Source organism: Lithobates pipiens, unplaced genomic scaffold (genome assembly GCF_037356315.1).
Source record: "Lithobates pipiens isolate NorthernLeopardFrog02 unplaced genomic scaffold, aLitPip1_a1.2 Scaffold_16, whole genome shotgun sequence".
Classification (NCBI taxonomy): Eukaryota; Metazoa; Chordata; class Amphibia; order Anura; family Ranidae; genus Lithobates; species Lithobates pipiens.
Genome location: NW_027507748.1, coordinates 318,930,735 through 318,957,686, shown reverse-complemented (window position 1 = coordinate 318,957,686; position 26,952 = coordinate 318,930,735). Strand labels below are relative to the sequence as shown.

The window sequence follows — 26,952 nt, the reverse complement described above, 5'->3', positions numbered from 1 at the left end:
TGCACTGCATATTAGCTCATTATGAAATACCTTAGATCGAAGCCCTGTATTGCAGCCTGGTCCACGCTGAGGGAGCTGACATCTTGCCCTCAGCGTTTCTTCCGGGTTCACGGCTCCAGCTACTCACATTGCTGATGACATTACTCCCACGGGAGTCTTCTTCCTGGAAAGGTCCAGCAGCGTCTGCCTGACCTTCAGCTGGGCATTTAGAGTGCATGCGCCGCTGCCGTCAGCGGCTGCATGCAAAGGGAATATCTCCTAAACCATACAGGTTTAGGAGATATTAACTTTACCTACAGGTAAGCCTTATTATATACTTTAAAGTACTCACAAGCATCTGCTAGACTGTATATGAAAATTCGTTTTCTAGCAAGTTCAGTGAGACATTGCAAGTAAAAAATATGTTTAGGAAACAAATGATTAAAATAATCAATGTTGCAGGAGAGACTTGGCTGCCCGGGACTCTCCCTCCTGATTGGCTGAGATAGCAGCGGAGCGCCATTGGCTCCTGCTGCTGTTAATCAAAGTCAATGAACCAATGAGGAGAGAAAAAGGGGCTGGGCCTAGCCACAGCTCTGTGTCTGAATGGACACACGGAGTAGCCGCTCGGCTTGGGTGTCCCCATAGCAAGCTGCGAGCGGGGGGCATTCAACAGGAGGAAAAGGCCGGGAGCACATTCGAGGGACCTGAGTAAAGGAGGATCTGGGCTGCTCTGTGCAAAACCAACTGCATAGAGCTAGTAAGTATGACTTGTTTGTTATTTAGAAACACAAAAAAACAAGACTTTAGTTTCACTATTCACCCGAACAGTCCGGGTTTTGAATCATGTCTCCTGGTTTCAGACTACCTAAAACCCGGACACATTATTCAGACCAAATTGTGGCTCCCCAATGTGTGGGTGGGAAACTTGAAGCCCAGCAGCTGGAAGGTACATCACGGATAAAAGGTGCTGATGACTGAGGGGTGCTCTGCAGACTCTGATGTAAGGCTTTGGGAACCTTGATTTATGAAGGAATGCTGGGAACTTTGATGTAAGGGGGTTTCTGCTCACCAAAGCCCCAACTTACATCAGAGTTCTCCTTTACACCAGAGTCCACAGTGTTACCCCTTGAAAAAATAATGCCATTTGGCACTAAAATGTTCAGGTTTGGCTTGAAGAAAAGGTGGCAACCCTGTATAGAAGTCCTCTTCTATGGCGTTGTCCCAAATTGAGAAAATACTGGGCCGAGGTGGTAGGGACTCTTAATGGGCTTGTTGGGGTTAACTTGTTGGTTGACCCTCTTACGTGCTTGCTTGGTCATGTGGATTTATCTTTAACTCATCAGAATCTGTGGCTCACTCTTTTGATAGCGTTATTTATAGCAGACTAATTGTACTTGAGTAGACTTCCCCTGGCCCTCTTCTCTTAAATTGAGGTAAAATGTTAGGTTTAGAGTTATGGATTGAGGTTTGGAATTATATTGAGATTAAGGCCTGGGATTTGAAGTTTGAGGTTAGATTGAGTTTAAGGGATACATTTAAGAGACATAAATGGGGTTGAGGTTTAGTGTTATGGTTTATTCATTCGGGCACATAGACCTGTACATCGGTGCAGAGGGTCCTGTTTATGTGCTTGGGTAGTGACAAGTGTCCTGTGCAGTCGAGTGCACAAACCTGTAAAAATCTATGACAGGCTGAAAGATGAATATTCTGTATGAATCTTCTCACACATCCTAGTGTTTACATCCGTACAGGAACAAATGCACCGATCTGGATGCTACCCATCTGCGTCCAGAGCTGTGAATCTATCTTTGTACGGATGCATGTGCTTGGATGTGTTGGAAGATCAGTACAGCTGCTACGTCTTTCATCCTGTCATCGATTTTCACAGACTGGCTGTATGCAGCTGTCATCCCCCAGGCATCATAAACACTAACCCTCTACACGGATGTATGGGCCTGGTATTGTACTGGTTGTGAACCAACATATGACAAAAGTTCTACTATCCCGGGGCTACTTTGAAGATGTAAGGTGAGATAATATTAAACAACATGTTGGAGAAGATTTACTAAAACTGGAGAGTGCAAAATCTGGTGCAGTTCTGCATAGAAACCAATCAGCTTCCAGGTTTTGTTGTCAAAGCATAATTGAACAAGCTTAAGTTGGAAGCTGATTGGCTACTAAGGATGAGCTCTGGCGTGTTCGCAACTCCACCTGCCCGCACCCGCCAGGAAGCTGACACTCCGCAGCACTAATCACAGGTAGTGAGACATTTCCCGATCTGTGCAGCCGTGGATCGGGAAATGTCTCACTGCCTGTAATTAGCGCTGCACCAGATTCTAAGTGTAGCAGTTTTAGTAAATCTCCCTATATAAATTAATAGTTAAAATGTGTTCAGCCCAGAAAATATTAGCTGCCAGAGCATTTACATATTGCAAAAATTGTAACCAAAAAAAATGTGTTGCGATTTATAATATGAAAACCTATATACTTATATAGCACAGCTGTCTCCTGGTTAATATATGGGATGTTTTACTGAATGAAACATATTAGTATTATACATATATAGCAGTATGTTGACAAATCTACTTTTTTTCCTTTTTGTGTAGCCTGAGAGGATATTTGATGCAATTCATACAAAAGCGTTGGTATGCTAAAACTGCCCAGGATAGTTAGTGTATTAGCAAAAGTTGTTTTTCTGCTTAGACATGTTGCATGGCTTCTGCAATGAGGTTTATTCATCATTATTCTCATATTCATGTTGATTTCATTCTGCTACGATTTTTTTTAAATAGTGCTGCATTAGGCTGATGATTTAAAAAAAAAATAATAATAATTCACAATATAGTTGATGCTAAATGTGAATAAACATGCAGGGATATTTCTAAATAATCAATGCAAAAGTTTGAGGTTTTCAAGAAAACATTGAAAAACTATACATTTCCTTTTCTAAAAGAATTCATAATAAATGTACATTTTTTTTGCAGGTAAAAAAAATGACCATGCAGGTTGCAGATCTGTCAGTGTATCTGTGTGCCCGTACATCCCATACAGGCAAGCAGATACACTGACAGAAAGAATCAATAAACTACCACATAGTTAATTGAGGACTACAAGCCAACAGCCGCAAAGGATGTCAGGGCTTGTAGTTCATTCATACACAGTGCTGTGTGAATGAATGACTGATGTCATTGATCCAGGGAATATCCAATTGGCAATTTGGGGGATCAGGAAGGAATTTTTTTCCCCTGCTGGAGCAAATTGGATCATGCTTTGCTGGGGTTTTTTGCCTTCCTCTGGATCAATTGTGGGTATAGGATTGTGTATATGGGATTCTATTTTTCTTTTCCCTTTTATTGATAGAACTAGATGGACTTGTGTCTTTTTTTTTTTAACCTAACTAACTATATGTAAATAATTTAAAAAAGTGACAGCTAGTACAGGAAACTTCTCCCCCGAACTGCTGTCACAAGGAGGATTGGGTGGCTGTTGCAGCATTGGGAACATGTTACATGTTACATCCTAAAAACGGGTGGAACATGTAACGTGTACCTAAAGGTGAACTTATCCATTAAATAGGACCTGGAAGAGTGTGTACTGTACACTTTGAATATACTGAATTGTCACGTACTGGACAATGGGACTTGTAAGAATCAGGAAGATTCTCACTGGGTACCAGCTGATCACTGGTCTCAGTTGCCTTCATAGCAGGTCACTCATTTACATTTTTTGCAAAGTCAACAACCGTTTTTAGCAGCAATCCTATGTAAAGTAAGAGATTGCTAACACACAATAAATGTAGGTGGTAGGCAATCCTGTATGCGTCCACCTTTATTTCAAATATATGGTAACACTCTATGCTCATTTCCATTGTGCTCAGAACTTCTAATATGTGCAACGGAAGGTTATATTTACACCAGCTAAATTTGGCACTAAATGGTGTTCTGGGAGCTTTTCCATTCTCTTTTTAAATCATACAGCAATCAATCCATATTTAATGAGGCGATAGACTCTTTCTTTGTGGTGGGAATCCATATAATTACACAGTCCCTATATGCGTTGAAATGCTCACATTACATGCTCCCACTGCTTCCCCCTCACCATAGTAACAGGTTATTTTTGTATACTTTTTTTAAGCCACTTGAGGGTTTGAATAGTCATGTGGCTGTTAAGCCATTACCACTGGCAGCGTTGACATTGTTAGTAGAAAATGGTTAATATGAAGACTTAATAGATCATGTAATGTGTTAAAGAGGGAGTCCACCTAAAACAAAATTTATTAAAAGCCAGCAGCTACAAATACTGAAGCTGCTGACTTTTAATAAATGGACACTTACCTTTCCCGGAGTCCAGCGATGTCGGGAGCCAAAGCCAAGCAATCACTCGGCTCTCGGCTGCTGCCGGCGCCGTTCTTGGTGAGGGAATTAGGAAGTGAAGCGTTGCAGCTTCACTTCCCGGTTCCCTACTGCGCATGTGCAGCCGTGTGTGTCCCAGCAGACAGCGCGTCGGGACAGGAAGAGGCATAGACTCCCGTGGGAGTCTATGCCCGGAAGTGGGTACAAATACCTGTCTTAGACAGGTATCTGCACCCCCCCCCCCCCCCTGAAAGGTGTCAAATGTGACAGCGGAGGGAAGGAGGGTTCCGAAAAGCGGAGGTTCAATTTTTGTGTGAACCTCCGCTTTAAGTACCCTAGGCATACAGGTTTCTTGATAGATTTTTGAGAGTTTTGATGGATAAACCTTAATGCGTTGTAGTAATATACCTTACATTATAACTATAATCAAAACTTTTTTTCATTTTGGATAGAGTAAGGGAAGGTTATGAACCCTGTTGGTTTACTTTTTGACATTTGTGCCTTAGAGCCCATTCACACAGGGGCAACACGACTTGTAGGCGACTTGATCAGGCTACTTGGACACGACTTGACAGCGGCGACTTGGGACGACTTCAAAACGACTTGTGATGACTTCAAGCGCGACTTGGGACGACTTACAAGTCGCCCCAGGCCAGGCGACTTTTGCCGCGGCCAAGCAGAGAATGAGCTCAAGGGGAAACTCCACGGCAAATTTCTGAAAAAAATTTGGCGTGGGTTCCCCCTCCGAGAGCATACCAGGCCCTTAGGTCTGGTATGGATTCCAAGGGGAACCCCCTACGCCGAAAAAACGGCGTGGGGGTCCCCCCCAGATCCACACCAGACCCTTATCCGAGCACGCTACCCGGCCGGCCAGGAAAGGGGGTGGGGACGAGCGGGCGCCCCCCCCCCTCCTGAGCCGTACCAGGCCGCGTGCCCTCAACATGGGGGGGGTGCCTTGGGGGAGGGGGGCGTGCGGCCCCCCCACCCCAAAGCACCTTGTCCCCATGTTGATGAGGACAAGGGCCTCTTCCCGACAACCCTGGCCGTTGGTTGTCGGGGTCTGCGGGCGGGGGGCTTATCGGAATCCGGGAGCCCCCTTTAATAAGGGGGCCCCCGGATACCGGCCCCCCACCCTATGTGAATGAGTATGGGGTACAATGTACCCCTACCCATTCACCTGTGAAATAAAGTACAATAAAACACACAACACAGAGAAAAAGTATTTTATTGCACAGCCGGGGGTCTTCCGTCTTCGGGGGTCTTCTCGCCGGACTCCTCCGCTATGTGTGTGTAGCTCTTTTGCCAGCGGAGGAGTCCGGCTTTCTTCCTCCCCGCCGCCGGCCTCTTCTCCCGACTTCGGGGGTCTTGTCCCCCTCTTCGGTTCTTCTGCCGGGCCACCGCGCCTGGTCCGGTGGCCCGGTCTTCTGTCGCCGTCTTCCGTTCTTCTGTCGCCGCCTTCGGTTCTTCTGCCGGGCCACCGCGCCTTCTTATAGCTCTTTTACAGGCGGTGGCCCGGTCTTCCGTCGCCGCCGCCGCCGCCGCCGCCGCCGCCTTCCGTTCTTCTCCTTCTTCTTCTCCTGGAGATGTTGACTCGACGAGCTCTCCGGCCACAATGCCAGGGACGCGCTCCGCTGCCTCTTATATAGGGACAATGGGGCGGTGTCACATGGGTTGATGTCACATGGGTTGGTCACATGGGTTGATGTCACATGGTGACCCCGCCCCCTTACCATGTGACATCAACCCATGTGACCAACCCATGTGACATCAACCCATGTGACACCGCCCCATTGTCCCTATATAAGAGGCAGCGGAGCGCGTCCCTGGCATTGTGGCCGGAGAGCTCGTCGAGTCAACATCTCCAGGAGAAGAAGAAGGAGAAGACCGGGCCACCGCCTGTAAAAGAGCTATAAGAAGGCGCGGTGGCCCGGCAGAAGAACCGAAGGCGGCGACAGAAGAACGGAAGACGGCGACAGAAGACCGGGCCACCGGACCAGGCGCGGTGGCCCGGCAGAAGAACCGAAGAGGGGGACAAGACCCCCGAAGTCGGGAGAAGAGGCCGGCGGCGGGGAGGAAGAAAGCCGGACTCCTCCGCTGGCAAAAGAGCTACACACACATAGCGGAGGAGTCCGGCGAGAAGACCCCCGAAGACGGAAGACCCCCGGCTGTGCAATAAAATACTTTTTCTCTGTGTTGTGTGTTTTATTGTACTTTATTTCACAGGTGAATGGGTAGGGGTACATTGTACCCCATACTCATTCACATAGGGTGGGGGGCCGGTATCCGGGGGCCCCCTTATTAAAGGGGGCTCCCGGATTCCGATAAGCCCCCCGCCCGCAGACCCCGACAACCAACGGCCAGGGTTGTCGGGAAGAGGCCCTTGTCCTCATCAACATGGGGACAAGGTGCTTTGGGGTGGGGGGGCCGCACGCCCCCCTCCCCCAAGGCACCCCCCCCATGTTGAGGGCACGCGGCCTGGTACGGCTCAGGAGGGGGGGGGCCGCCCGCTCGTCCCCACCCCCTTTCCTGGCCGGCCGGGTAGCGTGCTCGGATAAGGGTCTGGTGTGGATCTGGGGGGGACCCCCACGCCGTTTTTTCGGCGTAGGGGGTTCCCCTTGGAATCCATACCAGACCTAAGGGCCTGGTATGCTCTCGGAGGGGGAACCCACGCCAAATTTTTTTCAGAAATTTGCCGTCGAGTTCCCTCTTGAGAGCTGATAATTCTGTCAAAGTCGCCTCCGTATAGACGGAGATCCGACTTGGAGGCGACCTCCATTGAAATCAATGGGTACCGGTCGCCTACAAGTCGGATAGAAGTAGTACAGGAACCTTTTTTGAAGTCGGAGCGACTTCAGTAGCGTGCATTAACACGGCTCTCATTCACTTACATTGCTTTTTAAATGTTGTCCGACCTGAGGCGACCTGAGGCGACTAGGGGCGACCTGCAGTCGGATCAGGAGTTGCCCCTGTGTGAATGGGCTCTTATTAGGGATATTTATCTTCACGTCCTGTCCCATATCCAAAACAAGAAGTGAGAGAAAATTCCTGGAAATGAAGGGAATCCCTTGGGGACCCCCAGGTCACCAGAACCAGTGTCCCCATTGGAAGATTCCCCTCTATTACTTTTCTTTGGATTTTCTTTTGCTTTCACTTTCATTGATAGCAGTAAACAGGTAAACTAGAGAGGGCGAATCTCTCTCTAATGGGTGCGCAGACAGCAATAAAAACTGATAGGTGTTCTAATCCCTCTCTACTCTATCCAAAGCTAAAGAGAATGTTTTGCCTTTAGTTATACTTTAAGACTTATAATGCTAGAAATAGTTGCCTGAATAGTTTTTTTGGGTTGCCTTACATACAGAATGGTTAAAATGTGTTTTTTTTTTATTTTTGTTTTCTTCTAACCAATGTTAGGAGTTAGAGTTTTTCTTTCCAACCAGTGGAGGCCGTGGACCAAAGAATACCGCAACATTTACTCAAAGCACCTGCTGCATTATTAAGCCTCATGCTGTTTCCGAAGGTATTTTCATTCTTACTTTGGTCAAACTTGCGAAATAACACGAACATTGTATTATTCTGCCTGGTTGTGTTCCAATATGACCTTCATACTCATTTTTATTTGTTCAACAGTTTGTTGTAAAGGTTACTGTACAAAAGAAGATATGATAATGAGTTTGTAAATCATTAGACCCTTCGTCCCCTGAAGATTGTTGCGCACATGATAAACACATAGACTATACAGAGCGGTGGATTTGTAGAAAGGTTACATAGGTCTGGCTCGAAGAATTGCCATATACATGCCAAGAATGATGGGATGATTCATAGTTATCCTTGAACAAGTCACCACCTTTTGGGACTTTTTGCAGTCTTCTTTCAGATTCTGTCAATAGGCATTAGCAGTCTGGTGAAAGCGTCCTTCTCTTTTTGCCACTGAAAAGTAAATGCTCACACTAAACAAGTTAGAAAATCAATGTTTTACATTTTTTCTTTTTTTTTGTCAAAGGATCCCATTCAGATGACCTAAAGAGCAAGTTAAAGGTCATTTGGCCAGCTTTATTTTCACTAAAATGAATACCTGAACCTCTTTGGGATCGCAATGGCTGGATGTAAAATGCCCCTTGCCATGAGAACACTAATTAACCTCACAGCAGAGAGCGTAGTAGGTGCAACTGCATGTGCTCCTAGTTTAACGACAAATTGTGAAACAGGAAAAATTGTCATCGATTTTGTCAATTTATCAGATGGATACAGAAGCTGCTAAACATGGTTTTGACATATAAAATATTAATTAACCCCAAAACAAACCTTTAATATGTTGCAGCTTATCAATCCTTAAATGTGTGGTGGCTGCTTTACAATTTTTTAGGCTTTTGTTTTTTCCATTTATTTTCACCTGGTGATCCAGCCACTAACACAACTTCCTGTCTTAGGGTGTCTCCACTACACTGAAACGACAAAAGAATAGTAGAGTGGGATCCTCATTAGCATAGTAAGAAACATTTATTAAAATAGCACACTTATATGTAGGATTATTGAAATTCAGCATAAGGAATGGATGTGGACACTGCAAAGTTGTTAATGTGCATCAATAGCTTTTGCTTCCTAAGCCAGCATAGGGAACTAGATTTGGCAGCTGTCAGAAAGCGGCCAGTGTCAATGTTGGGCGGCATAGTGGTGTAGTGGTGTAGTGGTTAGCAATCTCACCTAGCAGTAAGAAAGGTTGGTGGTTCAAATCCCAATCACGACTCTACCTGCCTGGAGTTTGCATTTTCTCCCTGTGCCTGCGTGGGTTTCCTCCAGATACTCTGGTTTCCTCCCACAATCCAAAGACATGCAGGTGGCTTCTGTCCAAAATTGGCCCTAGTATATGAATGGGGACCTTGGATTGTGGGCTCCTTGAGGGTAGGGACCGATGTGAGTGTGCAATGTACAGGGATAGGGACAATTGTAGACACTCAGGTTGAACTGGATGGACTGGTGTCTTTATTCAACCTTACTAACTATGAAACTATAATGTTAAGGGTTATCGACAAAGGAGGATTATCCCTTTAAAACGCATTACCGCCCCCGTTCCGTCCTCTCCTTTCTGTATCACCTAGGGGTTGCCACGAGGCAGTGGATAGCGCTGTAAGACGCTGGTCATTAGAGGCTTTTTGGGCTTTCTCTAAACATACTGATTCCTTTGACATGTTTTTTTTGTTTTATTTTAAGGTAACCCCAGCTTATGATTTTATTCATCATTTAGTCCATTTTATTTTCCCATTTAAATATTTAAACTATTGCTTCTATTTCTCAAGCCACGCTAAATGAATGGTACTTGAGGGTGGTTGAATGTACCCTTTACAATATTTTTCCTGTATTTTTGCCATTTTTTTTTCATCTAGGATTAATAATATTTGCTTTAATATTATGTTATCCATTTCTATCCAAAGAAATCATGATACGGAGAACTTGTTTTTCACATCTCTGATTTTCCCAAATGGGTGTGACCTTTTGACTGCTATTTTCATACTGCACCAGACCACAAGATGTTATGTGTGTTCAGCAATGCAGTTAGACGCCCTGAAATCCTCTTGGTAATGAAATCATAAGAATACCGTGCAGACCAGTCATAACAAGCTCAGAAAATTGTCACAGCACTTTTGGTTGATATTAGTAAAGCATTTTTATGCAGGGGCTCTCCATGGCTCTAAAGGACCTAGTGCACCCTTAGTCTTTTAAATGCACATATTAGGCTAGTAGATTACATAAAGTACACAAAACCAAATATATTTATTTTAACTTTTTTTTTTTTTACTTGATATTACAAGAAGTTTGACAGTCTATGTATGTTTTCATTGAAAAGAGAACTGTTGCTTGATACTCTCCTAATAGCAACATGCTGCTCCCCTGGGATCAACGTATTAGTTTTATTTTTTTCTGCACACATGTTACATATAAAACTGTCTGTTACATATTTACTTCTTCTTCTTCTTCTGCTTCTTCATACTGCCAAGCAATTTTCCAATTTATGCCTGTGGCAGTGATTTCAAGTCCCAAGGTATCTCAATTAATTCAGTTTGAGATATTTGTGAGATCTTATGCCGCATACACACGATCAAACTATCGTTGTGTGGGCCCCGGCTGACTTTTTTTACCTAAAAGTCCGGCGGACTTAGAAAGTAGTTTTGACTCAAAATTTGTCCGCTGGACTCACAGTCCGGCAGACAATAGGGCCGTGTGTGTGCTAGTCTGCCGTACTTTTGAAATGAACTGACTTTTCCCGCACGGAGAAAAGTCTGTTAATTTTGAACGCGGTTCCAGGCAGCCGGGACTAGTGAAGGAAGTCAATCTCGCCGCCTATGGCGGTGAGATTGACACGTTGCTGGCCCCGTCACCTGGTATGGACTTAAAGGGGAAGCCCTACGCCGAAAAAACAGTGCGGGGATCCCCCCTAGGTCCATATCAGACCCATATCCGAACACGCAACCCGGCCGGTCGGGAAAGGGGGTTGGGACGAGCGAGCGACCCCCCCCCCCCTCCTGAGCCGTACCAGGCCGTGTGCCCTCCGGGCCCCCCGCCAGAACACGTCAGCAGAGCAGAGAGCCGAACTGACCATCACCACTCTCTAGAAAGAGGGGAGGGGAGAACTGAGCAATCAGAAGTCTTTGATTGCTCAGTTCTCAATGCAGATGTGGCGGGGGACAGATGCATCAGATCAATGCTGAATCCACCTAGGTGAGCATAGAGGGTTTTTCTTTGTTCTTTGTAAACACTGTACTTCTTTTTTAACTGCTCTTTGCTAGACAGCTGGGGGTATTAAAGGAAGTTGAAAAACAACAAACTTACTGGCCGGATAACTAGGCGATAAACTATGTTACATAGGGACTCATAAAAAACTGTTGGCTGTGCTAATGCTAGTAATAGACTGCACCTTATATGCCATTTTTGATTTAGGCCATAGTTACACTTTAAAGTGGAAGTATACTCACTTTGGCTCCAGCAATGTGCGTCCTGCAGTTTCCCACCGGCCGCTAACATTAAGTGGCTGGCTGCTTTCATTGGCTGGGCAGGGGTGACATCACTCCCATGCATGCACAGGAGATCCAACAGCTTCTGTATCGCCTAATTTCTACAGTAAGGTATGCTGCCTTACAAAAACTTGCCTGTTTGCCCATTTTTATGTATAACCTAGAGTTTCATTTTAGGTTAATTCTCGACCAAGCTGTCAAAAAATAAATTGGCAGGTGTAATATCTGATCACATGTGCAGCACCATGACAACTACAGATCAAACAGAGGTTCGGCTGTACAGAATAAGAGGGTTTAGTTCTGCTTTAACATACTTTCTAATCTGTTTTTTTTTTTAGGACCCACGTTAATGAGGCCACAAAAATAACAACTGTTCTGTTATTCATACAGAGAAATGCATTTTTCTTATTTTTTTTATTTAGGCATTTATTTTCCTTTGTATTTTCAAAAAGCATTTTGTGTCCTTGTTGCTTGTATCAGCCTTGAAACACTTTCTTATCTGAATCTTTGCAAAATGTAATCTTCTGAATGCATGGTATGCCTTGGCAGCAAAACAATACATCTAGTCAGCATTATTCATTGAATTACCCTGAGAATTTAATTATTTTATCTTTCTGATTGTGAACTATTTAAAGGCATACAAAGTCATTGCACCAGTTATTTTGTAACGTTATGTCCTATACACACGTTCGGACATTCCGACCACAAAATCTGTCGGATTTTTTCCGAAACTGGTGTTGCATACACACGGTCGTTGGAAAAGTTGTTGGAAAATCTGATCTTTTCGAAAAGTGGTGATGTTCATTACATATGACGGGACTACGTAGAGGCTAGTAGCCAATAGCTTTGGTCTCATAATTTGATCTGAGCATGCGTGGCACTTTGTCTGTCGGAATTCTCTACAAACGATCGGAAAAAGTCAGATCGTATTTTTTTGTTGGAAAATTTTAGATCCTGCTCTCAATTTTTTCCCATCGTAATTTCCAACGTAAAAAGCCCACACACGATTGGATTTTCCGACAATATAATCCGATCGGACCTTTTCCGTCTGAATTTCTGGCCGTGTGTACAGGGCATTAGGCTTGCTTGTTTTAGCTTGATTTCTTTTTCAGTACAACGTCACAGTGCAGTTATTATTTTTTATAGCATGGTCGTAAGTGTTCAGTTTGTTTAATTTTTTTAAGAGACTATTACTTGTGAATCAATTAATGAGGTAGATAATTCCCAGTGAATTTTTATATCTTATATACAATATATCGCTTGAAATCATCTGTATTATAGACCAGTTCTTAAATTTCAATGGATTTTTTTTTTTTTTTTTTTTTAATGGAGTAGGGGTTTATACTAATGAAAGGTGTAAGGTATGCACAAGATACCACTGTGAAATTTGTCTTTTTATTTAGTAGTGGACCCTTCCATAAATGCGAAAAAAGCAAGAATGGACCAGAAAGACATTACATTTCTCCAGCAGGGAACAAATGATGGAACAGATTGGAAAACCTAAGCTTGCCATATATTATACAACTTTCTTCAATTTTCTTTAGATTTACCTTCTGCTATGTAGTGTAAAGGCCTGCCTGATTGCATACAAATTGAAAGTGTTTAGGTTTCACCTCATATTATATGGTTTTGGTAAATCTAAAGGAAAAATTGTACAAGAAAATTGTATAATGTATGGCCAGCCCTATTCAGTCGCTCTTGTTCCCTATTCAGATAGATGGCTGGAAACAATGAATGCTCCTTCTCCCCCCTCCCCACCCCATTTCTCTAGGCAGGAACAGGAATGCAGCTTTGGACAGGTTGTATATGTTGGCTTGCTGTGAGTAGAGGTCTTGTCTGTGGAAAGGTCGTGTATGTTGGCTTGTGATCAAATCATTTGTTTCCCATCCTTCATTTCTTGAGAATCCCCCTTTTCATATACAAAATCAACCGCTTAGAGTTTTTTGGGTGCAGCACAGTGGCTAAGTGGTTGGCATGTTCGCTTAGCAGCACTAGGGTTGTTGGTTCAAATCCAAACCACAGCACTACCTGCCTGGAGTTAGCATGTTCTTCCTGTGCCTGCGTGGGTTTCCTCCAGGTTGTCCAGTTTTCGCCCACACTCCAAAGACATTCTGGTAGGTTAATTGGCTCCTGTCTAAATTGGCCCTATTATGTGTATGTATGTGAGTTAGGCACCTTAGATTGTAAGCTCCTTGAGGGTTAGGGACTGATGTGAATGTACAATATATGTAAAGTGCTGCGTAAATTGACAGCTATATATATATATATATATATATATATATATATATATATATATATATATATATATACACACACCTGTAATGGGAAAAAAATACATCAGGGTGTACTTTCTGGAATAAAGCTAATTTAAGAGATCTGCAAATATGTACCCCTGTTACCAAATGGATGAGACTGAGCATTCTGACCCAGAATCTAAGTACTTTGGGGCATTGGCACTTAGCAACATTATTTGACTCATGCAATAGTCTACCTCCTCTTACGTAACCTTGACAAATAAACAAATTGCTTTTATTAGTTATATGGGCGTGGTATGCGTTTATAGTGTAAAGCACCTTGCACCTTTACCCCAAGCCAATGAACTCTCTGATTAGCATGTATATGAGCAGCACCATTGTCCCCACTATAACCTTGTTAATCTATAACTCTTGTGAGCCATGGCTGTCAGAAACTACTGTAGATGATTTCCAGTTTCTTGCTGTGTACGGCAGTGGAAAATTACCTCTGCCTTTCCTGTGTGAGCAAAGACTCATTGATCAGTCCTAACTAGGATGACAAATGCTCGTTGCTATGCAGCAAAGTACAAAACCCGTGATTGATAGTGCTACCTGCAGTTGTAATAGCTATGACGCAAGCAGCAGAGACATAAGAGAATCAGGAGCTCACTAATGATCAAGGTGCTCTGATTGCTTAATGAAACTATGTCATATTGTTTCATTAAAGGTTAACACTTGTTTGCATGATTATTTAAAAAACTAAAGACAAAACTTTTTTTTTTCTTTTTTACATTTAGATAGACTAGAGTGGTAAGGAGTTGGAACCAGTTTTCTATTGCTGTCTGTGTTCTCATTGGGGAGATTCACCCCTGATCCTCAATGTCACGGAGGATAAAAGTGAGATTAAATCCCAAATTTCAAGTTGCCACTAGAACAGGAGTAGTGGGAAAATCTTCCAATGGGAACACTAATGCCGTGTAGACACGATCGGAATTCCGGCCAGAAAAAGACAGATGAGAGCTTTTCATCGGAAAATGCGACCTTGTGTATGCTCCATCGGAATTTAGCTGTCCGAATTTCCGCCAGCCAAAAATTGATAGCATGTTCTCAATTTTCCCGACGGAAAAACTTTCTATCGGTAATTCCGATCGTGTGTATGCAATTCCGACACGCCAAAAATCACGCATGCTCAGAATCAACTACGAGACAGAAGCTATTGGCTACTGGCTATTGAACTTCCTTTTTCTAATCCCGTCGTACGTGTTGTACGTCACCAAGTTATAAATGATTGGAATTTGATGTGACTGTGTGTAGGCAAGACAGCTTGAGCCGAATTCCGTTGGGAAAACCATCAATGTTTTTTCTGACGAGAATCGTGTGTACGCGGCATAAGAAGAAATATTCCTCACACTGGAAAGCTATCCTCTCATGTCCTCCTCTCTGTGGGAATGTGTGACCATTTTTCCAGAAGCACATTTGTGAGGTCAGGCACTGATGTTGGACGAGAAGGCCTGGCTCACAGTCTCAACTCTAAATCACCCCAAAGGTGTTCTATCGAGTTGAGGTCTGGACTCTAAGCAGGCCAGTCAAGTTCCTCCACCCCAAACTCGCGCTAAATGTTTTACTTTACGCTGCAGCCGGTGGTCCAGACTGTGATAAAAATAATGCAAAATAGTGCAAAAACACACATTAAATACCACAAAATACAAATTTTAACTTACACAATATTTAATGTTTTTTTAATGAATTGCACATTCATGAGTTAAATGCCACATTAATTATTTTAACTTAAAAATTCATGTGGTATTTAACAGGCTTTTTTTTGTGAATTGCACATTCATGAGTTAAATGGCACATTAGTTATTTTAATGCAAAAATTCATGCGGTATATACCGTAACGCTTAGTGAATTGACCCCATAGTCATTGACCTCTACAACTTGACATAGCTCTGAACTGATAAAAAGGATCAGATTAGGCCAATTTGGCTACTTTATGGTAGGGCCGAGTGGCTAGATTGTTGTGTACATTATGCTCAGTTTAAAGTGGAAAATCAAGCACTTAAAGTGCATAAATGATTACTGTTTTACCTGCCTAACGAATTGAGAATGGCAACGTATTCTTTTGATACAGACATCAGAGCCATCTCCTTCAGCCTTCTTTAGCCACTTCATGTCAACATGGACTCTCTCCAGGGTCAGCACACCATTGCTCTAGCACAGCTTTTTGATGGGGAGAGTCGAAGACCATGCCTAGGCAGTATGTGTCAGCTTGATTGCTTGCAGTTACCGTCAGGGCAACATTTGATAGGACAACAACACAAAAGTACAATTGGACAACAGCTTTCACTGCTTAACGGGAAGTGCCTAAACTCAACATTTATGGTAGGAATACCAGATATTATTTAAATGAAGCCTGCATATTTTTTTTTTATACATTTTTTTAATTCAGTTTTTTCACACATATTTTACAACACAAAACATAGAGGTCAAGAGACCATAAGCCCGCATATTTAAAACAACTTTTGAAATTACATTAAAGTGGAAGTAGACCCTCCTATTGTTTTCAGCCAAGGACACTGCCACCTTGGCTTCTGTTTAATCTTCTGTTTTGTCAAGTTTTTGGGGCTGTGTTCGATTATGTGCAAAGAGAGATTACACAAATACTTAAAAGTATAACATTTATTAAAAGTAATGGCAGATAAAGATAAAGAAAATATCAAGAATACTTGATGCTAAGGTGCTTTTTCCCACCATGGACTCCCGTTTGTTCTTACGCAACATGGCACACATTTTTGCGTTTGTCCAATCAGATAATATTGCATGAACTGTCATGATAGGCTCTCAAAAGCTCTGTACTAACGATCCAATTATCGTACGATCGCATCAAAAGCGGTATTTTTAGGATTGTTTGGATTTTTTGGATCGTGTGTAAGCCATAAGCCCGTATAGGATTCGGCTGTGGTAATATAGAACTTGAAAAGCCCACCCCAGCCAACTCCCTTGGCAATATGACCCATCAAGGAGTTGACCAGTTAATAATAACATTCCTTTGGTATACGGTAAAGCTATGCTCATGTCCTTATAAGACCAGGATTTGGAGGTCTAGAATCCATTAGTGAGCCACAATATGAACCAACAATAATATAAAATATACAGTTTCACCATCATTTTCAACTGCCATGATTGGTTATGACACCAGCCATTGGATGGTTTGACAGTTTGGTTGAGACAAAGTCACAAAGTTACATTTCTAGCACATGCCGGGAATGTAACTGTATTTGAACCTGTTAAATCGATGGGTTCTGCTTTAGCTTATTAGATTTTATATGGGATTTTAGTGATTGGGTTATAGATCTACTTTAAAATGTTGTTGTCCTTTCAAATTACCTCAACTCCTCATTTAGAATACCTGGGTATATCAATCAGATTTGCAAACATAAAAGCTCATACCGTTTGCTTTCTATTGCTGTCCTTTGAGACGTGTTCTGGGATCATCAATAGTAATTTCAGTTCAACTTTCCATATGTTTCCTGACAGACACGTGGAAAGTGCTTGGAAATTCTTCAATGAAATGGTTCTCTCTTTAATTGTTACAATGCTTTTATGTCTTAATCATTTTATTATATGGGAAGATTATGTCATTTGCATATGGTTGTCATACAAAGACACATGGGCAGTATCAAACTATAAATAATAAAATTATTTCTAATACATAGTGGAATCTTCAGAAGAGAACATTTCTGCCCCTCTGAATTTTAGACAATTTATAGCAAATGCTCAGTATTTTTCTTCTACTGTTGACCATATGTAAGTTAATAAAGCAGGAGATACAGCTGTTTTGAGCATTGCATGTTACAATGAGGCCATACTGGCAGGCAGGCAGGCAGAGTAATGACTACATCTGATCATGCAGAATGATCACTATCAAAAGAAGAGATTTTTCAACACATTTAATTGCTTTACTACCAAAAGAGGATGGAAAAAAGGAAAGCAAGACTTTACTGAGCAAGTACGACATCCATCAATCAGCTAAATTGGTAGAAACTTGGAGGGGCTCTCCCTGGTTTGCACACGTTGTTTTGAGGACAGATAGATGTCTCACTCCTTGTAATTCTCAGGGAACCTTTGGTCGCGTCAAACTAATTTGTCATACATGAGGGCAAGATCACAGTGCTGTAAAGAAGACTTAAAATGCAGATATCCATTTCACTTTTTAAATGTATGCTGTCATTGCCAAGCAGTCAGTGATACACTTTTGCTACATGAAGTTAAAACTCCACTCTGGAAATATGTTTGTTTGTCTACTTTGTGAAATGCTACATGTCCAAGCTCTATTTTGTGAGTACCAAATGCCCATGTTTTCACCTACATCTGCCCCAGTCTTGTAAATTTGGGGCAATCAGCATGGCAGTGTAAGAGGTTATGCAAATAGTAGCTTTGGGGTACTAGTGGTGGTAGCAGTTTGGCATGTGTCAATGGGCTTTTGTTTTGGTTGGAACTTCTTCTCCCTCCCTACAAGTCAATGGGAGTGCAAAAGCAGCTCGAAGTAGGTTGATAGGAGGATAAAAACATATCAGCAGGAGATCAACTGTAGATCAATTGCAGCTGTCAATGAACCCTGAATGTTCTCAGATGTTTTTTGAATTGATCTACTACAAAGCAGAATGCACCTGAAAGCAGACCACATTTGCCCACTGACATAAGCCCAGAGCTCCCCACCCCCCCCTTACATCACACGCAAACCCCCCCTTTTCAGAAGTCAAGTGTCCCCCATCATCCGTTACATCACAGTGTACCCCTCCCTTACCTTGTGCTGCAGCCAGGAAGATGCTGAGGGCAGAGCCAGGACTCAGAAAGTGCAGAGTTTGGAGGAGGGCTGGAGGCAGCTACCAGAGTCTGCTGAATGCTAAGAGAGAGCAGGGAAGTTGTAGATAAGGGGGTGCTGTGGTTGCGCAAAGAGGCACATATATGTAGAAGGAGTTCTGTCCTCTGCTGCTGACTGCTGAGACAAGGTAGGGGGCATAGACGAGGGGGGTGTCCCACAGCTGGAGGAGAGGTGCAAGGGCTACATGAAATAGCCTGGTGGGTTGGATTCGGCCTGTGTGCCTTGTGTTAGACACATGTGCCTTAAACGTTCCCGCTCCCTCTATAACATAGGTTTCCTCCAGAAGTTGCTGGGGGTTCCTTGAGCAAGGAGTGATTTCTATGTTTCAGATGAGCTCCCACTGACATCAATGATCTTTTAAGATCTATAAAGAGTAGGATTCTTCCCACGGACCTTAAATGTAAGAAGCATTCTCCCAATTAACAATCCCTCTAATGTACAGTGAGCTTTAGATACAGTAATTATTAGCGGGGGTCCTCCAGAGAACAGAAAGTTATTTCAAGGGTTCCTCTGTGTTAAAAGGTGGAGACAAAAAGGCTCTACATGCTTAATTGTTTGCACTAACGGATAAAAAAATAGATTATGAGATGAAGGAGTAGTGAGTTGTATTGTAAAAAAGTGAAGCTGTTTGGGCAATTGCAGAATCTTAGAGAATAGGAAAAACATCTGATATAAAATCTATAACATGGCTATTAAATCTCTGTTAAAAAGAGACCGGTTTTAATCCTCGATCTTTGTATACATGGGTATGTTGGTAAGTACAGTTTTTCAAATTTCATAAACTGGTTTTCATGAGCTGGTAAGGGCCAAATATATTTTGAGCTCATATGATCGGCATTGAATAGTGTATGTTAGAAAAAAGAAATAAAAAATGGAGGATCTGATTGTGCAAAAACAGCTAATCATAAAGCCTTGTGTAGAAGGGTTCCTTTAGCTAGTACAGACAAAACTCACGCTGTAATTGGATACTATTACAGTAACCAAAAAAATGCTGTGCTGGCAGGATGGGCTCTTGGTTCCCAATGTTCTCAACATTCTCTTATGTACAAAACTTTTTCCCACAACACAAATTCTCATTATTATTGGCTCTAAATTCACCAGAATGTAGTCTACAAAAAATTGATGTGTGTGTTGTATATGATTTGTTAAAGCTGAACTACAAGCAGATATAAAAGACATACATTTATGCAGCTCTGTATTCATTAATATACTGTATCTAAAAAAGGAACTTCGGCCGACCTCCCTATTTTTTTTTTTGCCATTAATTACCTGATGGTGGCATCTGTACATTTCAGATACCTAACCATCCAGTGGATCCAGCGTTGTCCCACTGAGATCCTCTCATGCCCAGCCACAGCTCCGTCCTGCACCACTATTTTCTCTTTGACATCATCAAGAGGCCTGCCAGCTCTTCTGGGTTCAGCGGACTGGCCTCTCGATGATGCACTGATAGGCTGTTCTTGAATAAAAAAGCCAATCCCTCCTGGGTTATGTGATGTACGTATCCCGAAAGGCACAGCGGGCAGATTGCGCGTCATTTGCCTAAGGCGCGTGACATGCATGGGGAGGCAGGGCAGAATTTAAAGAAGTTAACAACATTTCTGCAGAGGAGGGATGGAGAGGCAGGATCATCCCCAGGAAGTTGAAGTTCCTCTTTGAATTTTATTTTTTGATACAAGCAGTGTATGTATTGGGACTTGGTATAAGCTTGCAATCTGCTGTACAGCAGAGTCTAGAGTTAGGCCCCTTTCACACGGACGATCCGTTCAGGCCCGCCTGTCAGTTTTTCAGGCGGACCTGAACGGATGCTCCATAGACAAGTCTGCTGACATCCGACCCGCTCCGATCCAAAAAAGTGTGACGGAGGAAAAAGCTATTTTTCCATTCGACATCGGATCGGGTGACGACGGACACTGCGGTCCGTCGTCACCCGATCTCCCATAGGGGAGTGCGGCGCTCTGACAGATCCATCCCTGCGCATTGTGCAGAGACGGACCTGTCATCTTCCTGCTCAGCGGAGATTGCTCCGGCGATCCCCGCTGAGCAAGCGGATATCCACAGGGCGGATCAGCACTGATCCGCCCCGTGTGAAAGGACCCTTAAGGGATGCATATTTTAACGCATTACACGGCTCCTTTTTTTTTGAGCAAACTTTATTGGAAGTGTACAATGTGACACCTCATTCAAGTCACTGCACAGCAGAGGGCCTTGTGCTTGCAGTTCGATGACATGCATAACCACCCAGAGCGGTGCGATATTATGCAAACCTGTTTTGTCCTATTAGTGTCCGACCGTTCCTTTTTTTGGCCAATCACAGTACTAAGCTAGTCCTAGACCAGACAGCATTGTTTAACTGCAGTACAAATTGTAAGACCTCCCTGTGCTATTTAGCTGGGATGCCCTGTTAATAAGACTGACTGAGCAAAATTACAAATCCAGTGGCAGGTAACGCAGTTCACATATATCTTTTTCAACTTTGTACTTAGCTGTTTGCCTGCAGTTCATTTTATTGCATCTTAAAGAACCCATGTTTATTAGATTGCTTCCTAACAAAGCTGATTTCAGTAGGGTAAGCCAGCAATCTGGATATCTGCAATCATTGGCGGATATTAGCAGCCTTCCTGTGCATGCTCTGATTGGAAAAGTTTTTTTTTTTTTAAGCAATCAATTTACATGTCTAATTGCTATATTCTGTCTGTTGATAGAACCACGGATTAAAAATATTTAAATTCTAAGACATTATTGTTCCCATCAAAATTTGCGAATGACAGCGGCAGGATTCGTGTAGCTGTTTTGGCCACCTGTGAGCGACTAGCTCGGGCCCCATGCCCTGTACACTTCAATTCATTGCTGTCCGCCCAGCCAGTAATTGCCTGCGGGGATGGCTGCTGGATGCAATGTATGTACTTCCAGCAGTGATCACTGCTGGTAATTTCTGGCTGGGAGGACAGACACGGATAGCTGCAGCTGCTGCCAACATGTCATTGAAGTGTACAGGGCTTGGCGACCGCAGCTACCTGCTCACAGACAGCTGAAACAGCTGTAGGAATCACCCGCCCTTGCAAATGTAGTCTAATCCTTCAAATGTACTTATAGGGGCTTATTCGCATAGGCACTCAGTACCGTGCAACACACAGAGCGTACCTGTCAATCTCTGCTGTGACAGTGAGTCCATACAGCCGCTACGTACCCATTAATTTCCTAAGGGCACCCTGTACGCAGCTCCACGGGCGTAAAAAAAGTAAGGAAATAACTCTGTGTGGTTGCGAATGTCTGACGGAGCATGGTTTACTGGCTTTTGTCATCTAAGGAGGCATGGCGATATATAGGCTGGTGTTTGGTTTTGGGTGGTTTTCGAGCTACCCTGTACATCTGTCATTGTAAGAATTAGGTTTGTTTACCATCCTGTAGTTACTTATTTAGGTGGCTTTGGATGATGGCAGCAGATGGTTTAGTGTGGATGGATCTCTGATATAATAACTGATCTGTTATTACTGAATGCATATGCTAACTATCTTGTTTTTCACTGGACTGCTGTGGGCATGGGCACAACTTCTGATTAAGGGGGTGGAAAGGGACCCCATCATGGGGGCTTTCAAACAGATACTCTGTGTGAATGCGAGAATAACACAATATCCAAAATTGCAGAGATTGCTGTTGACACTGACCCTGTACCCCCAATAAATTTCCAAACAAAACAATTGACATCAGACATACAGAAAAAGACTTAAAAATCAGTGTCACGAGTCACAGATCCCCCTTTGCAGGCTGTGCACTAAGAAAAATGTGTTAAGCTGCCTTATTAGTGTAGATTTATTGTCTTCAGCTTCCTATGGGGGCGCTCCAAGAAGAGGAGGAGCCTAGAGCGCAGACGGGGGACCCCAGGGGAGGAGGTTTACGACCGCTATGTGTAACTATTGCACAGAGCAAGTAAATATAACACGTTTTTTATAAAAACAAACAAAAAAAAAGTAGACTTTACAATCACTTGAACTTATTGGCTACATTCTACCAATTGTCTTTCTCCTGTACAATGCAAATGCTTTATTGGACAGGGTTGGCCATTTGGAAAAGATCAGATGAGCAAGAGGACAACAAAGTCACTATATTTCCTCATTATGCGCCTCTTATTGCTTTAAAAATTCCAGGGCACAAATGGAAGAACTTGATAGAAGTTCTTCCATTTGTGCCCTGGAATTTTTAAAGCAATAAGAGGCGCATAATGAGGAAATATGGTGAATTTGTTGTCCTCTTGCTCATCTGATCTTTTCCAAATGGTGAAGTCCACACTGCTCCATGACATGCTGAACTCACAATATGTCCTCAGTCTTTCAGGTTATATGACACCCAGCATTACTTAACCTGGGAAACGGAGGACATCTAGTGGTGGAAAGTCATTACTGTGAGAGACAGTTCTGGAGAGGAGATGAGTCTTGCAGCAAGAGCTGCTTTTTTATTTTCTGTTCTGCTGGGTAATTATTTTTCAAAGTAAACCATAAATGGAAATCAAATATAGCTGTATGTCTGGTATACCATACACATCTCATATGTCTTGTGTGTGTTTATTTTTCATACAGGCCTAACAGGAAAAATTATTAATTACATATTGGATGGAGGCTTTGAAATTTCTGCACTGCAAATGGTAAGACTGCATACACCAAAGTACTTTATCTCTGTAATATAGATAGTTACATGTTTTAAACTACTGTTAAAAGCTTTAAATGAATGTAACCTAGAAAAAAACAGGATGAAATTCTGAAGGTGATTTCAGAGTACTGTGTGAAAAGCAGTAGTGTCAATAGCATTCAGTTGTTCCTGACACATTGGGTGATAGCATTCTAAAAGCATATAATCCAGGGATTGAGAGCTTGATCACTCTTGTGTGACAGAAAGACAATTCCCCTTACAAGGCAAAAACTTTTTTTTTTTGTAAGAAGTAAAAGAAGTAAAGTGAAATTGTCAGCCATTTAAACATGTAAAAATCTTGCCTAAGACTCCAAAGAATGGTTGTCTGTATTACTCTAATTATCCAGAGAACACTCCTTTGTGTGTCTCTCTTAAACTATTTTAATTTTGTCAGGCATAAAACCTGCCAGCTGCATCCCCCTGTTCTCAATGGACAGTAAGGCCCCATTCACACCTGAGCGTAGTGTTTTCAGGCAGAAATTCGATTTTCATGCGATTTTGTACAGGTCAAAAGGTCACCAATGTAAAAAGCAGAAAAAGCGGAAAAACACCCAAATCTGCCTAAAAAAAAGGCGTTTTGGAGTGGAGATGTGAACCAACTCCATAGATAATAATTTACTTTTTCCCCTAAGGCCCCTTTCACACGGGACGGATCAGTAATGATCCACCCCGTGATGATCCGCTTGCTCAGAGGCGATCGCTCCATTGTCCCAGCTGAGCTGGCGGATAACAGGGCGGCCCCTGCACACTGTGCAGGGACCGCACTGTCAGCTCTCTGCTCTCCTCTATGGGGGATCGGATGAGCACAGACCATCTGTCCGTGTTCATCCGATCCGCTCTGCAGACGGATAGAAAAATAGGATTTTCCTCCGTCTGCAGAATCGGACAATTGCAGAGGCGGACGATATCGGGTGTCTGCGGATGTTCATCTGCAGACACCTGCTATCCCATAGGAATGCATGTATGTCCGTATTTCATGCGCAAACGGATGGATGAAACACGGACATAATGTCCGCATGTGTGAAAGGGGCCTCAAGCGTTTTGTAGCTTCAGGCTTCACACCACAAAACGCTCATGTATGAATGGGGCCTAGGGTTGTTTCATAGGGAAACTACAGTGAGTGCAGAAGTCAGACACAGCAACAAAGTAAATCCAGTTTAGGAGATTCACACAGTATAGGGTTTTCTGGCTAATATTAAAGGTGCAGTTTATCTAAGATTTTTTTTTTTTTTTTAACTACATCTTTAGTTACATCACTAACTGTATTGAAGTATGTCCCATGATGAGCAGGCTGCTGAATTCTGTAGAAATCTTCTGTTAGGACCTGGACTTGAACCTGGGACCTCTACTGTGTCTGGCAGTGACTTGCTGAACCACCTGAATTGCTGTGGATGTACCAAGGGGTACCATGATAGGGCATCGGCCACCTGGTTGTCTTTTCCAGGGTGTGTAATGCAGGGAAAAGTTAAATTTAGCTGGACACGCCACCCATCTTTACTCCAGAGCACCCAGTTTGGCTGTCTGGAGATGTACTAAGGGGTTGTTATTCATCCAGCCCTCAAACTTACCCCCTGTGAGATACTCTGCAAAACATTCTGTGATGTCCCACACTAATGCCAACAGTTCCAGCTTGAAGGAGCTGTAGTTTGCAGGGTTTCTCTTGGATGCATGAAGGCTGCAACTGGCATAAGTAATAACCCTTTCTCCACCATCTTGCACTTGTGAGAGCACAGCCCCCAGGCCCTGGTTACTGGGATCAGTCCGTAGCCGGAAGGGAAGACACAAATCAGCAAAAGACAATACAGGAGCTGATGTTACTTGCTACTTCAAGACGTCCAATGCTTTTTGCTGTTCCAGTCCCCATTCCACTTTCTTGTGGTCCCATTTCTGGCTACTCCTTGTAGTAATTTCTGGAGTGAAGCAGCATGATGAGCATAGTGCTTGATGAAATGTTGATAGTACCCTGCTAACCCTAGGAAGGCTCTAGCTTCATTCACAGTTGTTGGGGGCTTTCCACTCCTGTATGACCTTGATCTTCTCTGGGTTGGCAAGCACTCCTTGTTTGGAGATGACATACCCTAGATATTCGATCTCACTTTTGAACAGGTGGCATCTCTTTGGTTTAGGCTTCAACCCATACTGGTGTAGCCGGGCAAGCACAGCATCTAGGTGGGCAAGGTGTTCTTCAAATGTGGCAGAGAACACCACCACATCATCTAGATGAATCAGGATGCTATCTAAGTTCATGTCTCCCAGACAATGTTCCATTGTCCTCTGGAAGGTAGCTGGTGCATTGTTGAACCCTAAAGGCATCCTTTTGAACTACCATAGTCGCATAGAAAAAATGAAAGCGGTTTTAGGGTGATCTGCTTTGGCGACAGGGATCAATACCCACTGGCAAGGTCAAGTGTAGAAAAGAAGTTAGCTTTATGTAGGGCAGCTAGGGACTCTTCAATTCACGGCAGAAGATAGGCGTCTCTAGTAGTGACTGAATTCAAACGTCTAAAATTTTCTCAGAAATGGAGGGTTCCGTCCTTTTTCTGCACTAGGACGATGGGAGCCGCCCATGGGCTCTTGCTGTCTTCAATTACGCCTTGTTGCATCATTTGTTCCAGCATCTGCTTGACTTCCTGATAAAGGTGAGGGGGTATACTTCTGTAGCGCTCCCGGATGGGTGGATTCTCATCTGTTGAGACCTCATGTTCAATTCCATTGCTACAGCCCAGGTCAAAACCGCCCTGTGAAAACACCTCTGACCATTTATCCACAAATGGCTTTAATGCTTCCGCTTGAATGGGTGACAGTTCCTGAGTGCACAGCTGTAGAAATGGGAGTATCTGCTCTCCTGCCCATGCTTGGTCTGTGGCTGCTGATAATTTTGGCCACGTTCACTTTTGCTACATAGTTTCATCCACTGAATTTCTGGAGCTCTATGTGGTCTACGTTAGAAGCGATCACACCTGTAATTGGGGCCAGTTCTGCCACTGGTGTCCCACAGGATAGCTGCCTCTAATAATTGGTGTAATTTTAAATTTGGGTCATTTCTTTGCGATTGTAGCCGTATTAGTGCAATTGTGACAGAGAAAATTGAGTACTGTCCGTGATACTTTTTTTATTTGCACTAACATACAATTTTTCAGGACAAGCTTTCGGGGTATGTCCCCTTCTTCAAGGTCCAAGCAGTACTGATTACATTCTGCTTAAAAATTGGTAAATCAGTACTGCTTGGACCTTGAAGAAGGGGACATACCCCGAAAGCTTGTCCTGAAAAATTGTATGTTAGTGCAAATAAAAAAAGTATCACGGACAGTACTCAATTTTCTTTGCTTTTCTTGTAACTTTTCCCTAACTTTGTCAGACAGAAGCCCATCAACAAACTGATCCTTCAGCCACCCGCCTGTGTCTCTCCACCCAGTGAGTCCTGGTCACCGCCTCTCCTTGTGGAGGATCTCGGCTGCTATATCCTGCAATTCCAGAGTGTACTGGGGATTGGATTCTCCATCTCTCTGCTGTCTACCGTTAAAGCGAGCCCTAAGGTCCCCTATTGCAACTGTTGGAGTGTACACTGCTTCCAAGCAGCTGATTTTTTTTGTCCTGGTCCTCTGCTGAAAGGTGCAGAATTAACTTCCTTGCTTCCCCATCAAGGGCGTTAATGGGCAGATCTGCCTGCTGTGCGGGTGGAGCCCCATATGACCATATCAAGCCCTGAAAAATCTCCTAATCCAGTCATCTAAATCCTGATCTGGTCCTTTGTACTTAGGCAGCTGTTGTGGTAGCAATCCTGCCAGCAATAGAGAAGCAATGGT

General features: G+C 43.2%; 1 protein-coding gene across 2 annotated transcripts in view; it reads left to right on the top strand.

The window, feature by feature from the left end:
• The window catches only part of NME7 (NME/NM23 family member 7), a 261,286-nt gene that overhangs the window by 147,538 nt on the left and 86,796 nt on the right, over positions 1-26,952 (top strand). The window contains exons 7-9 of one of the 2 annotated variants that reach the window (XM_077481673.1): positions 2,589-2,627; positions 7,746-7,851; positions 23,038-23,102. In XM_077481673.1, the coding sequence (XP_077337799.1) occupies positions 2,589-2,627; positions 7,746-7,851; positions 23,038-23,102 (210 nt within the window). The remainder of the gene's footprint in view (positions 1-2,588; positions 2,628-7,745; positions 7,852-23,037; positions 23,103-26,952) is intronic. The other variant, XM_077481674.1, reaches the window with a different exon arrangement.